At 44.1% G+C, this 15,444-nt stretch overlaps 1 protein-coding gene across 1 annotated transcript; it reads right to left on the reverse strand.

Annotated features, from left to right (window-relative positions):
• Positions 1-11,225: 11,225 nt before the first annotated feature.
• On the reverse strand, positions 11,226-14,756 carry LOC124256853 (ankyrin repeat and protein kinase domain-containing protein 1-like). Its single transcript, XM_046690818.1, has 2 exons — positions 14,656-14,756; positions 11,226-12,884 (listed from the first exon to the last, which is right to left on the reverse strand). Exon 2 carries the CDS (start codon positions 12,873-12,875, stop codon positions 11,667-11,669), a length of 1,209 nt encoding a protein of 402 aa, XP_046546774.1. The 5' UTR covers positions 12,876-12,884; positions 14,656-14,756; the 3' UTR covers positions 11,226-11,666.
• Between the last annotated feature and the right edge of the window lie 688 nt (positions 14,757-15,444).

A 15,444-nucleotide genomic window follows, 5' to 3' on the forward strand; every position in this document is an offset into this window, starting at 1 on the left:
AGCGAGGAACGTGGTGCGCGGCCTTTGGTATGGTTTGGTGAGGGTCGAGTGTCGTAGTACTGCTGCTGCTCCTGTTTTGCCGCTTATTTTGCGTCGTTTTTGGCCGTGCGCCGCTACGCTTCCGCTCTTATCGCCGTTTTGATTTGTTTTGGTGGTGTTTTTTGGATGTGTCCGTTATGGCGGCATGGGGTAGTTACGTCTGGGTGTATGTACTGACACATATTGGGCTACGTATTCCTTATTTCTTACGGAATCAGATATATCAAGAACGTCGTCAAGGTACGTTTAGAATACGGTCGGTGAAGAATATTAGCTTATTTTGCCATATATTGCTGTTTGGGGAAGTGCTGTTGCACCAATGTTTGCTGGTTGTGTTATGTTTATCCCAGGATTACCTTAAAAACTGTGTCCATGACATTAGAAAAACTATAGGTGATGTTGAGTTAGTGAATTAACCTAGGAACAAGGGACCAACTGATTCACTGAAAATCAAATGATCAGTTAAAGGGGACCTTGGCCTTAACGTTAATTTGTGACATTCGTGTCAGAGTCCCAAATCTGAGCTAAAGCATTTACATTACTTTGATGTGAACATTGAAGAAATAGTTCAACAGCTTAAGGCTCACAAGGTCATAGAGGTTAAACGTTTGTTGCGTTAGAAGGAAAAAGAAATTACCAATTCTGTTTTGCTTACATTTGAAACCTCTCATCTTTCTGAACATGTCAAGATGTACTTTCAGTCATTCTGGATACGTCGTTGTGTAGTCCGACCTGGTAGACGCTACATGTGACTGAGTGAGCAAGTTTAGTTTTACGCCACTTTTAGCAATATTCCAGCAATATCACGGCGGGGGACACCAGAAATTGGTTCACACATTGTGCCCAGGTGGGGAATCGAACCCAGGTCTTCGGCGTGACGAGCGAACGCTTTAACCACTAGGCTACCCCACCGCCCGAGACTACATGTGTCACCAGGACTGCCACGTTTCATCTCAATCTGGAAGGAAGACTACTGTATGCACAGGAGCGGTGGGGTAGCCTAGTGGTTAAAGCGTTCGCTCGTCACGCTGAAGACCAAGGTTCTATTCCCTACATGGGTACAATGTGTGAAGCCCATTTCTTGTCCCCCGCCGTGATGTTGCTGAAAGTTGCGAAAAAACATACTCATTCACCCACCTGCATGCACAAGATGTAGTCGGCATCATGAGGCTGGGGGGTGTCAAAATGTTGTAATTGTGGAGGTGATCACAGTGCTGTCACCCTTGAACATCCGGGTTAGGACTGATCTTCAGCAATCCATGCTTGTCGTAAGAGGCGACTAACGGGATCGGGTGGTCAGGCTCGCTGACTTGGTTGACACATGTCATCGTATCCCAACTGCGTAGATCGATGCTCAAGCTGTTGATCACTGGATTGTCTGGTCCAGACTCGATTAATTATAGACATGCACCATATAGCTGGAATTTTGCTGAGTGCGGCTTTGAACAACGACAACAGCACAGTCACCACACAAAATGACTATTATCCAAATTGACTAACGTTAGGAAATATACGTTTCATCCGGCGGCCATATGAACAACGTTTGAAATCTACGTATCATCTGTCTGTCAGATTTACACACATTTAAAGGGGGGATAAAAATAAACGAACTCTCAACTCTGCATTTACATGTATTTCACAAATGTGTAAATTTGGCCATTGTTTTCATGTGTTTTCTAGCATGTGTAACATATGTAAATGCTGTGATTGTAGGACATGCATTTCACTACCTTTGAAATCTCGTATGACAAGGGTTAGGTTTGTCATATATTTAGTACACGTGTAAATGGTTGGTAATGGGTAAATAAAGTGTTACAAGATTGACACTACTTTAACATGTATTTCAATGGTTCTGTAATATAACTGTCACATCGGGTTCGTTAGCGCGTCCGACAACGTCATAATGCACTGAGATCATTAGAAACAGATGGCGAAGTGATACCCATGACTGAGCACCACTATTAACGTGCGTGCCTTTCTTGCCATACACACGATGTCTGTCTGTCGGGTCTCTGGGCCAGAGCGATATGTGTGTGTGTGTGCATGTGTGTGAGAGGGAGGGGGTGTGGCATGGGGTAGGCCTAGGGTGGGATGGTGGCGATGGGATATTGATAGGCCTTTCTAATCAGTAGGTAATATCGTTTATACTTTTTGTAATGGAAATTACATTACAGCTTAAATAACTGACCTCAGGTACACTTCTTATATATGACATACAAGGAGACACTGCTTATTTCAATGAAACACAGACAGGTGTCTTCACACGGACATGAACCGGTAGGTCCTTAATTTTCGTGCACACTTGTATAAATTACCCAATTGATCATAGCTGCACAAAGTTCATTATTTATACTTTCGAAAAAGATTATCACAATGTATTAATGTTTCCCTGTGTAAAATAGTGTTGTAAATGTGCAATTATGCGCATACATGGTATGGCCTCTTTTTGATTTTTTGGAATACACATCCCATACGGACGTTTTCTAAAATTTCAGTTACCCGACGGAGTATACAGTAACTGTACACCTATTTTGATTCCTTCTGTTGGATAGATTATAGAAAATTCTAGTGACTGCAATTAGTCCACAAACTTAGATAAATAAGCAGTTTCGATAATTATTGAAAGCTTAATACCTGACAGCATTTATGTTTCATGCGTTTTCATTTTTGCTTTTGATTTTTGCTGTCTGATTTCTTGGAATATTGTTGAGTGCGGCGTAAAACCTCTCACGCACGCACGCATGCACGCACGCACTCACGCGCTCACTCACTCACTCACAGTTCGTCTGTCGTCTACAAGGACCACGGCTTCACACAGTTGATTGGAGTTTGTGTGTCCGGAGGTGACTGGTCAATCCGATCCGGGCACGGAAGTAGCGTCCACAGGTTAGACATCTGTAGTCCATCACTGTAGTTGAAATGCTTGCAGTCCTAGCTTTTCGTGCAGCACGCTTTTCTTGTGCAGATTGGGTACGTGCCTCTTCTGAGATGATACATCCAGTCTTGAGTGTTCTACGCCAGAGCGTTCGGTCGAGGGCAATTATTTCCCAGTTCTACCTGTCTGTGTTGAGGCACTTTAGCGATGCCTTCAAGCTGTCTTGAAACCGTTTTTTCTGACCTCCAACTGTTCTCTTGCCAGATGCTAATTCCCCATAGAGGATTTGCTTCGTAATTCTGGTGTCAGACATCCGATACGAATGGCCAGCCAGAGTGTGGATAGAGGGGAGAATGGCTCTCTCTAGTACTTCTGTATCAGGGATCTTCTCTTGCCATCGGATATAAAGAATTGAGGCGTTTGGTGTGAAAATGGTTCACCCTTGCATGTCTACTGTAGACAGTCCAGGTTTCACTACCGAGTGGCGAGGGCCACCGCTTTGTACACTGTGAGTTTAGTTGTGGCCGAGATACCTCTTCTATCCCATACAGTAGGACGCAGCCTCCCAAATGCAGCGCTGGCCTTTGCTATGCGTTTGTTGACTTCATCGTCAATATCCACACAACGTGATAGGGAACTGCCAAGATATGTGAAGCTGTCGACTGCAGGTAGTTTTTGTGCCCTTGACCTCGATATTTGCTTCAGTATATGGAACACCTGGAGGAGGCCGGTACATGACTTCGGTCTTCTTGGTACTTATTGTGGGGCCGAAGTTGTCGCAAGCAGTTGAAAAAAACGATTGAGCGTTAAGTGCTCACACTGGTGAACAGGTGCAACAGAGCATGGACAAACTTTGAACTACTCACTCACTCATCGAAGACTGCATACATAATCTGGGCTGACATCACAAGTCTCGCCAACAATCAAACTGACTCAAACGCAAACTCACCGAACCCATTCACATCGAAAGCCAAAAGCCCACCATCAATGGCATTTCATCCCACACGCTTATGGTGTACTCCTCCACCAAGCGGAATCAACTGAATAAAGATCTCAATTCTAAAATACCCCTTTCATTTGTACATCAGGCATCTAAGCCTTTCCCTTTGTAAACTCGCTGGCTTTATCAGCTTACTGCCAAGCCATTTTTGTTAATTATATTGTTTGCTTTGTTACACTCAGTATAAATACTTCGCCTCCACTTCATGTTACATTGCTGCCTCCATGGTGTAGTGGTTAGAGCGTCTGCCCGGAGTGCGGAAGGTCGCGGGTTCGATCCCCGGCCGCGTCTTACCAAAAGACGTTAAAATATGGTACTTGTTGGTCCCTGCCTGGCACTCGGCATTAATGGGTACAACAAGGACTGGTCGGTTTGGAGTCAGTATAATGTGTCTGACTGGGGTATTCATGCTTCACTGCGGCATGGTATCTCAGTGAGCTGGCGCTATAAAACCAGCTTAAATCTGGGCCTGTACAAGCATCCGCACATACACATACACACGCATGCACGTCGTCATATGAGCGAAATATTCTCAAGCAGGACGTTAAATACAATTTCACCTCACCTCACCACATGTTACATTGCTGCTCGATAACGTTACAAGAATCTGTATCGACACGTTGTACTCACGAAATATAGACGTTGTTATTCATAAAGTTTGTCTATATTGTACTTAATGAGACCGAGCGCCGGCAGTGATTAAGGACATATATGACAAGCAACCCTCTGACTTGGCTAGTGTTTCTCTAATCATTCCAAACGTATAGGTGCCACTTTATCTCACATGTGCCACACGTTAAACCGTACAATTCCCTGATGATTTCTGCATCTCGAAATTTATTGGAAATGTTTCATGAGTGAAATAAGGACTAAAACAGTACATGCATAGCTTCTGTTGAAATAATAATAAATATTTTCATTGACTGCGAATGTTTCACTGTAGGCACTGGGAGCATTCATTGTGATACAATACTAGTTTTACTGTTCTTCGTCAACAGGCCTTCAATTTCTAATTTTATTGATCAATAATTTAATTATTAATTGTTCTCGTCCCGATATGGCTGAAATATTGCCGATGTGACGGTAAATATTAACTCACTCACTCACTCACAACATGTGGTGTCAGAATAATGAGCTGCTTATTAGCCATTTCAGATGTGTCAATATTCTGTCGCCGATATGTTGTCCTACTGTGTGACAATACTGCCTTTCCTTTGTTCAATCTTGGCAGGCGGTAGTTTAATGATATTATTAGCATATCCTTACCACATATTGAGTTGTGCAGTTCTTGACAAAATGCTGGCTGTCACACGCAACAACAGATTATTCTCGACACAAATGCAAGTTTTGGTCACAGTGCCAGATGTTGGCTTTTCTATATAGCTTCATAGAGGCGTAATTGAATTGGAATCTAGGTTTTCCCCTCTTGTATCTACACACACACATAAGGCGTCATATAATCGGTTTCACTTTGTGTGTCTTTGACAATCACAATTTGATTGAGAAAATTGACATTCTCGTTGACATTCAAACTAGCCTGCCAGCTGTTTTTCTTAATGCTTTGTGTCATAAATACATACGTCGTCTAGTGCCCTTAAGTGATTTTGCAATCATTGTTAATCATTTTGGCATCCAAATGTCTTGGAATATAATGTGTACTTATTAATCTATCAAAGCAGCGAAACGTATTATCTGTATGTTTTATTGTTATTGGGTGAAACTGTTAAATGTATCTTCGTACAGAATTTCCAGTACAGTGTAAATAGCAAACGGTTCCCATCCATTTTTCCGGGATTTGAACTCACACACTCGGGGAGGAAGGTGCTGTTGCTGAGTGGATTGGTGTGCTGGCGATTAGGTGCCTCACTCAAAGAATGCGGGATCGAATAGCCGGATAGTACACAACCCAAAAGTACTGGAATCTGTAATTTACTGAGTTATGATAACAACAATTCCATATACAATTCGTGTCGCAACCTTATTATTGTGATATAGTGGGAGATATTTGGGGAAATGATTGATGATTTACTTTGAAAGACTTTTCAGTTTTTGTCATGAAGAAATGTCAACCACGCTTCACGCAGCTTATTGTTTGTTTAAATAAACATTACGTATTAAATTACTGCATTTCTACTTATATTATATGATGTACAATAATGGATTACAAAAATGCCGACTTTGAGATGATGTCGATGGTCATCCCATCACGTGCATCGTCGTGAACACGTGCAAAGGCCAATTTATTTGTGAGTGAGTTTAGCTTTACGCCGCACGCAGTAATATTCCAGCTATATGGCGCATGTCTGTAATTAATCGAATCTGGACCAGACAATCCAGTGATCAACAGCATGGGCATCGATCTACACAATTGGGAACCGATGACATGTGTCAGCCAAGTCTGCGAGTCTGACCACCCGATCCCGTTAGTTGCCTCTTACGACAAGCATGGGTTACTGAAGATCAATTCTAACCCGGATCTTCATGGATTTCTCCTGAAATATAGATACCGAACATACGTATTCAAAGAATTAATCATAAGGTTATAAGAAAATGACCACATTTTGCGACTTTTCTAACATGTCTGACAATCTAAGTGTCAGAGTCCAGTGTCTTTATTAAAGTCCCTGTCAGTAAATATTGTCACTGTGACAGCCATGAAGGGATATATACTACTCACACTTTGCTAGGGATCACAAAAATTCACAACTTTACTTAAACGTAGATTTATAATTTGAAATTGTATCCATTTACAACTGGGTAAATAATAATATGGTAACCCTCTTTAGGCAAACAGTCACTTTAATCTAACCTTATGCACCTGATACATGAGGAACCATGAAAATGGTTTTCATGGCACCAATCAACCACTTTGCAAATCATGGAACGAGTCATTGACAAATAAACAACTCATGTCAATAGCAGGTATGGGATCCAAAAGATGCAATGACATACTGAAACCTAGGATCCATGCTTACAATAAGCTTTGACCAACATACTAGTTTTCTGTTGAATCCATGATTTTATCCTTAGCAAAGTGCGAATAGTATATTTAAACGTAACTTTTACAGTGAGTGTTGTCATGGGAACTGTAATTGATGGTGCATATAAAGACAATGTGTCCTACACTGATGGTGGACATTGTCACGAGGCCCTGCATCAGATGTACGTGTTGTCACGGGATCAAACGCGATTCGAACGATGAGTTAATGCCCAAATATTCCCGTGAATAGGTCCTCGGTACCTCATTGCTGGTCGTTAAAGGCAACTAAACTGGACAACCTGTTTGCCGTGGGTTGCGCCCCTGACTCGGTGGAGGACAGGATTAAGAATAATTCCCTAATATGACGACGTGCATGCGTGTGCATGTGTGTCTGCTGGTACTAGCCCAGACTTATTGAGATACCATGCCGCAGTGAAGCACGAATACCCCACCCAGACACATTATACTGACTCCGAGCCGACCAGTCCTTGTTTTACCCATTAATGCCGAGTGTCAAGCAGGGACCAACAAGAATCATATTTTAACGGCAGACCTGTTGGTTTCACTCAGGTGGTACACGTTTGTGAGCGCCAGTTGACCTGACTGGTTTCACTGAGTTGGTGCACGTTTGTGAAAAACGTTGTTCGACCTGATGGTTTCTGTAGCTGATCCATAATCAACAATCAAACGGAAATTCTCTGATAACACGATGTTTATTCACTTATTAATACAGAACTCATTACATGGCGGAAAAGTCCGTAAAAATACCGTGACGGACGGACGGAAATCTGATCTCAAAACACACAGTGAATCGCGCGTAGTTTCTCACACACAAAAAACAAGGGAGCTCACTCTAAGTCGTAAACCTGGCCGGATTGTCGTAAATCGGTTTGAATGTCGTTACAGTGTCACCCAAATGATATGCCCTTGTGGACAGCGTTTAAACTAGTGCTTCAACCACTGTACGCCCATTGACCAAGGTTTTCACCCGACTGGCAAACGTTTATGAGCATAGTCGTTTGACCTCAGAGGTTTCACCTAAACGTTATACCTTTGTGAACAGGGTCGTTTGACCTCAGGGGTTTCACCTGGGCGTTATACCTTTACGAAAAGCGCCGTTTGACATAAAGGTTTCACCTAAGCGTTAGACCTTGGTGAACAGAGTCAAAACATTGATTGGGTCAAAACATTGATTACGCAACAGTCTCGTTTCCCGCTGACTGGGTTCCATCCTATTGCGCAACTTACAGTCCGTTTGAGTCAGAAACGGACCGATGAATTGCGGATTTTATCATTGTACAAAACTGCCACATTTATATATAAATAGTACACATGTTTATCATTTACTAAAACCCAACAGCTTTCTTATATTTGAAAATTTTCCGGACTCCACCAAAAAAGTTCTTCAAGAAACTATCATCATTGAAAACGCAAAAGTTGTTATCTGTCGCGGCGGGGTGAAACCGCAGAAACGGAACAGCCAGTCATGGCGGGGGACATCTCAAAATCTATTCCGGGAGACCTGTCGGTTCCTCGTCTGTCGTAGTGTCATAGTCACGACTTAAAGGGATGACAAATGGTGCCACAGTTGCCTGTTGTAAGCCATCCCGAGATCAGTAACCTTGTTCAACGACGTTAGCTACCTTGTTGACACAGTTTTGCCAAGTTTCAGTCGTGATTTTGTCATGTTATTTTGTCCACTATATCCTTGCATCTATGGCTCGGCCCGATGATTTTATTACCTCCCTTGGCTGGCTTTTTAGCCTATCAGGTGTCTACGCTGGGAAGTTGCGAGTACCAATCACAACGTTTCGCTTCTTTTATCCAACGATTATACTTTGCAACACAATCGTTGCAGAGTTACTCGGAAAGAGGTGGAAGGATTTCTTGCATATAATTTGTTTAAGGTTTCAGACCTGTCAATCTGTCTGCATGATTTCCCCCAATTATTGAGTCGCACTGCGAACAAACCTTCTTGTTGGCACTGGTAAGATCGGTTGTAACGGCGGCTAATCTGATTGGCTACTGTGAGAATGCGGAGCCAGCAAAGGGAGGTAATAAAATTATCGGGCCGAGCCATAGATGCATCCAGGGTATAGTGGAGATTTATCGGAACGTATACCCGGGAGACTATACCCGGGATACTATAGTCGTCAGTGCCATACATTAACAATAACTTACGACTATCTTAGCACCAAGAGAGCTTCGAAAATCTAGGCCCAGGACGTGTCTGCATTGGTTAATGAGACTCATGTTTCGGTTTGTTTAGCGTTATATCAGTCAACAGAGTCTATAGACCTGGGTTTCAGTGGTATACGTGTGTGAACAGCCATAAGGATTAAGACAAGCTTAACGACACACTTAATATGCAGGGATGGTTCACGGCCTCAGTAAACTCCACCAACACAAGGGCGTTGCCTGTAGTGAAGAACAAGCTGTAAATGTGAACATGCCGTGAAAGTATTACCATCTGCAGGCACATGTAATTGGGTGGTTTATTTTGAAGCATTTAAACACTCAATCTCTCGCATTTATTGGGTAACGTTTATTGTTTGGTTTGTTCGACATCTCCTCATCATATACTCGATCAACAAACCTGTGTTAACACAATGTAAACCAACAAAGTGAGTGAGTTTAGTTTTATGCCGCACTCAGCAATATTCCCGCTATAAACCAACACAACCACAGCAGTACAAACCACATACAAATAGTTCTCCCACAAGTAGCATGACCAAAATAGACCGCATTGCCTCTGACAGTGTACATATTATAAATAAAAAACATTGGCTCCAACAGCATGCGTTTGTTTGTTTGTTAGTGATTGTTTACTTGTTGGTTAGTGTGTGTTTGTTTGTATCGACGTGCTCTACAATGTTTCAGCCATTGGCGGCAATCTGTAAACATTGGAATCTGGACAACACAGTCCACTGACTGAGACACTGAGCATGATCCACACAAAACCCTTGTGACTCAGACAGTGTCGTGGATACTGTTTACACAGTACCGGGGTGACAACTGTCTGTGATACTGTGCACAGTGTCGGAAACACGCCACATACAGTGTCGGGGATACTGTTCACACAGTACCGGGCTGACAACTGTCTGTGATACTGTTCACAGTGTCGGAAACACGCAACAGACAGTGTCGGGGATACTGTTCACACAGTACCGGGGTGACAACTGTCGGTGATACTGCGCACAGTGTCGGAAACACGCCTAAGACGGTGTCGGGGATACTTTTTACACAGTACCGGGGTGACAATTGTCTGTGATACTGCGCACAGTGTCGGAAACACGCCACAGACAGTGTCGGGGATACTGTTCACACAGTACCGGGGTGAAAACCGTCTGTGATACTGCGCACAGTGTCGGAAACACGCCACAGACAGTGTCGGGGATACTGTTCACACAGTACCGGGGTGAAAACCGTCTGTGATACTGTTCACAGTGTCGGAAACACGCCACAGACAGTGTCGGGGATACTGTTCACAGAGTACCGGGGTGACAACTAAGACTGTCTGTGATACTGCGCACAGTGTCGGAAACACGCCACAGACAGTGTCGGGGATACTGTTCACACAGTACTGTGGTGACAACTGTCTGTGATAATGTTCACAGTGTCGGAAACACGCCACAGACAGTGTCGGGGATACTGTTCACACAGTATCGGGGTGACAACTGTCTGTGATACTGTTCACAGTGTCGGAAACACGTCACAGACAGTGTCGGGGATACTTTTTACACACTACCGGGGTGACAACTGTCTGTGATACTGTTCACAGTGTCGGAAACACGCCACAGACAGTGTCGGGGATACTGTTCACACAGTACCGGGGTGAAAACCGTCTGTGATACTGTTCACAGTGTCGGAAACACGCCACAGACAGTGTCGAGGATACTGTTCACACAGTACCGGGGTGACAACTAAGACTGTCTGTGATACTGCGCACAGTGTCGGAAACACGCCAAAGACAGTGTCGGGGATACTGTTCACACAGTACCGTGGTGACAACTCTCTGTGATACTGTTCACAGTGTCGGAAACACGCCAAAGACAGTGTCGGGGATACTGTTCACACAGTACCGTGGTGACAACTGTCTGTGATACTGTTCACAGTGTCGGAAATATGCCACAGAGAGTGTCGGGGATACTGTTTACACACTACCGGGGTGACAACTGTCTGTGATACTGCGCACAGTGTCGGAAACACGCCACAGAGAGTGTCGGGGATACTGTTCACACAGTACCGTGGTGACAACTGTCTGTGATACTGTTCACAGTGTCGGAAACACGCCACAGACAGTGTTCGGAGATACTGTTCACACAGTACCATGGTGGCAACTGTCTGTGATACTGTTCACACTGTCGGAAACACGCCACAGACAGTGTTCGGGGATGCTGTTATCACAGTACCGGGGTGATAACTGTCTGTGATACTGCGCACAGTGTCGGAAAAACGCCACAGAGACTGTTCGGGGTACGGGTCACACAGTACCGGGGTGACAACTGTCTGTGATACTCTGCACAGTGTCGGAAACACGCCACAGAGACTGTTCGGGGTACGGGTCACACAGTACCGGGGTGACAACTGTCTGTGATACTGCGCACAGTGTCGGAAACACGCCACAGAGAGTGTTTGGGGGGAATAAGGTTCAGAATGTCGCGTATCCCCACTGTGCTGGAATATTGGTGGGTGGGTGTCATGGATATGGTCATTTTTCAACAAAGTTCAGGGAGTGTCTGGGATATGGCTCACAGTGCCAGGGATACGGTTCAAACAGTGCCGGAAATATGACACAGTCTGACAACGTCTCTGACAATACCAGGCAGTGGCAGAGATTCAACAGCTGTGCCTACCTGGAGCCCTAGGGATCGCCTAACTCTGAACGTACACAGATCCTGCAGCGACTGCGGGTTTGTCACAGCCGCCTTTACGTACGACATCAACGACTCCTTGCTTCCACGGTCCAAGTGAGCAACAGAGAACACAAGGCCACCATCCTCGCCAGTGGGCAGGTATGACTTATGGCCTGAGTCCACTAACAATCTAGCGATGTCCAAATTGCCTGACGTCACAGCAGACCAAAATGGTGTTTCGTTTTTCACACTTTCCACGTAGAATTCAACATTAAGATGTACGGTTAAGTAATAAACAGTTTCGTATGACTGTTTGACAACTGCATAATGAAGACCTGTGTTCCCATCCGTGTCGTTATCATTTGGATCGGCACCGCGCGAATACAACATTTTCATCAGCGCCCAAATCCCGTGTTTCGCTGCGACTAAAATCGGGGTCTCGCGAGATTTGTTACGCGCATGCACATCAGCTCCTGCTTCTAGCAATGCACGTGCTGAACTCTCGTCACCCCACACAGAGGCTATGTGCAGAGGTGTGCATCCGTTGTGATCACGTGCTGTGACGTCAGCTCCTTGAGCCAACAGATAAGTACAGACGTCCGTATTTCCATATTTCACACTGGTTTGGAGCAAGGAGGATTTATCAATCTCATTTTTCATATTTACTGGCGCCCCAGCACCTATGAGATACTTGACAAGGTCAAGGTTAGCGTCCAGCGAATTGATGGCCCAGTAGACAGGGGTGTTGTCGTACCCGTCTCGAGTATTGACGTCAACTCCATACTCTTCTATAAGGGATTTCACAACAGCAAGATGGCCGCCGTATGAGGCCAAGTGTACAGGCGCCATGTGTAACACAAGATCTGTTGGACTTGCACTCTGAAAGGAAAATCCCATTGAAATTAAAGTCTTCATTATGTTGAGTCGTCCGGATTGAGCGGCTGTGCAAACTGGACAAAATATATCATTCCGCTCTCCGGATTTCACCCTCCGCGCAAAAGAGTCCGCTGTTAAGTTGTGGTCTGTCATATATTTAAACGCTTCCTCTTCTTCTCCTCTCTTTATCATGGATCGGAGTGAGAGGAAGTTCCGCGGGGGAGGTAAATCCTCTTCATCAGAACTCATGCTTGGAATCTGGAGAATGGAAAACGATAATCATCAACACCCATCCATCAATATACACAGACACACTGTCACTCACTCACACTCTCTCTCTCTCTCACACACACACACACACACACACACACACACACACACACACACACACACACACACACACACACACACACACACGTACAGATAACCTACATTTGGAAACAGCAGCGTTACCTTGGAAAAGAAGACTTTTTCTAAATTTCAAAACATCAAAGATACCGGTTCAGCACTTTCCTGATGCTTGTCGTAAGAGACAGTTGGGTCATCTATGTCTGAAAATTACTAGTCCACAAAATAATTCACTAGCCCGGAAGTTTGAATGAAGACACATTTTTCATCATTAAGCTGCTGATATGATGAACAATTTTATCAGGCCATAATCATGTATGACTTAAAAGTGTATTATAACTTAACAAGTCGGAGAGATTTTACAAAATGACCCCATGACAATTCACTGTGGACATTTATTAGCCCGACTGGATTTTTACTAGTCACGGACTAGCGGGCCGGTGGCTACTTCGCACATTGCTGCTAAGTCAGCTAGCGCTGTCGATCTTTATCGATAAAAGTCAGTATATCGCGTGATTACGTTGTCAAACGAGAGGAGAGTTACAGAGCTGCCATTATATCCTGCGTCGTGATGGCACTCGCTCACGTGACGCACAATCTCCAACAGCTGATGAACATCGACAAATACAACTCTGATCCTTAACTGGGGTTGGGAGGGTAAATGGCAACTCAGTATTTTGGGGGGAAGCAGGTTAGAGCTATTCAAGTTTCGGATGCTTCAAACTTTTTCAAGTGCATGTGAACTAACAACAGCGCCAATGGTCAAATTTCACCCCAATGTACAATATCCAACTTGTGTGTGTGTGTGTGTGTGTGTGTGTGTGTGTGTGTGTGTGTGTGTGTGTGTGTGTGTGTGTGTGTGTGTGTGTGTGTGTGTGTGTGTGTGTGTGTGTGTGTGTGTGTGTGTGTGTGTGTGTGTGTGTGTGTGTGTGTGGATATCACAAGATATTTAGAGAAGAGTGAGTGAATGAGTATAGTTTTACGCTGCTTTAAGCAATATTCCAGCAATGTCACGGCGGTGGACACCAGGCCCCGATTTCTCGAAACAAACTTAAGTCTTCACACATTGTACCCATGTGGGGAATCGAACCCGGGTCTTCAGCGTGACAAGTGGACGTTTTGACCGTTAGGCTACCCCACCGCCCCAGAGAAGAGTGAATGGGTATAGTTTTACGCCGCTTTTAGCAATATTCCAACAATATCACGGCGGGGGACACCAGAAATGGGCTTCACACATTGTACCCATGTGGGGAATCGAATCCGGTCCTTCGTCGTGAAGAGTGAACGCCTGAACCACCAGACTACCCACCGTCCCTCTTTGAGAAGAATCCGATTGACAAGATAATCTCACTGAGGATGTCAAGGTTTCCATAGCCTAACAGGGAAAGGTAAGTTTCAAAACATAGTGCATTAAGTAATCTGTCTTTCACTGAACGTTGAAGTGATCTTTCTTCAGTTGAAAAACATGATCACATATTGATGCGCAATAGGCTAAATGCGCATATTTCGAAATCGGAAGATTTTATGAACACTTTCGCCAACTGCTCAGTCGTAAATATGAATTCACGAACAGCGCTGCATCGAGGAAAGGATTCACTCACACATATGTTTGAGGACTATAGCTTGTGTTACGTCTATTACTACTTTATCATTTCTGAAACATTCACCAGGCCATACTCACATCAGCTGAAATAGGGAGGACATTACTGCGTTCCTATCGCTATGAAGGCGAAACCATGATCGAGGAATGTTCCAAGGGAAGTAACTCTATTTTGACTTCTGAATATGATAGAGAGTTGTGCACTTGGTAAAAGGCGTTCAAATCTTTAAATGTCATCGGGTAATTCTAACTGGAACAGTTTTTCGTTTTTGAAAGTTTTGTTTGATTCGTCAATAAAGTAGATAAAAGAAAATTTCAGAGTATGTTAAAGTGTTGTTTTTTCAAGTGATTGCCGATACAGGAGTGAGTGAGTTGAGTTTTACACCGCATTTAGCAATATTCCAGCAATATCACGGCGGGGGACACCATAACACGTTGTAAACATGGGGAAATCGAACCCAGGTCTTCGGCGTGACGAGCGAACGCTTTAACTACTAGGCTACCCCACCGTCCCTGATATACAAGTAAAGTTGGATCGGGTGGTCAGGCTCGCTGACTTGGTTGACACATGTCATCGTATCTCAATTGGGTACATCGATGCTGATGATACCGAAGTATATACAATGAATTATCACCCTTGTTCATCAAACAATCTTGTTTATGCTCCTGAATGAAGTTCTCGTTGTTAATCTGTACACAAACACTATTATAAGCTGACTTCCCACTGGCGCTTACCGGATTTTTAAACGTAGTAATTTTGTTCTTTCAAAATTTGGCTAAACTTTTCCTTCACTCGCCAGCGGCTGAAAGGATGGTGTAAATCCAACTAGGGTCCATGCAGGTAGCAAAGGTACTGTAAGTCCCCATGGT

Source organism: Haliotis rubra, unplaced genomic scaffold, assembly GCF_003918875.1.
Source record: "Haliotis rubra isolate DU_JTF1 unplaced genomic scaffold, ASM391887v1 Scf64, whole genome shotgun sequence".
NCBI lineage: Eukaryota > Metazoa > Mollusca > Gastropoda > Lepetellida > Haliotidae > Haliotis > Haliotis rubra.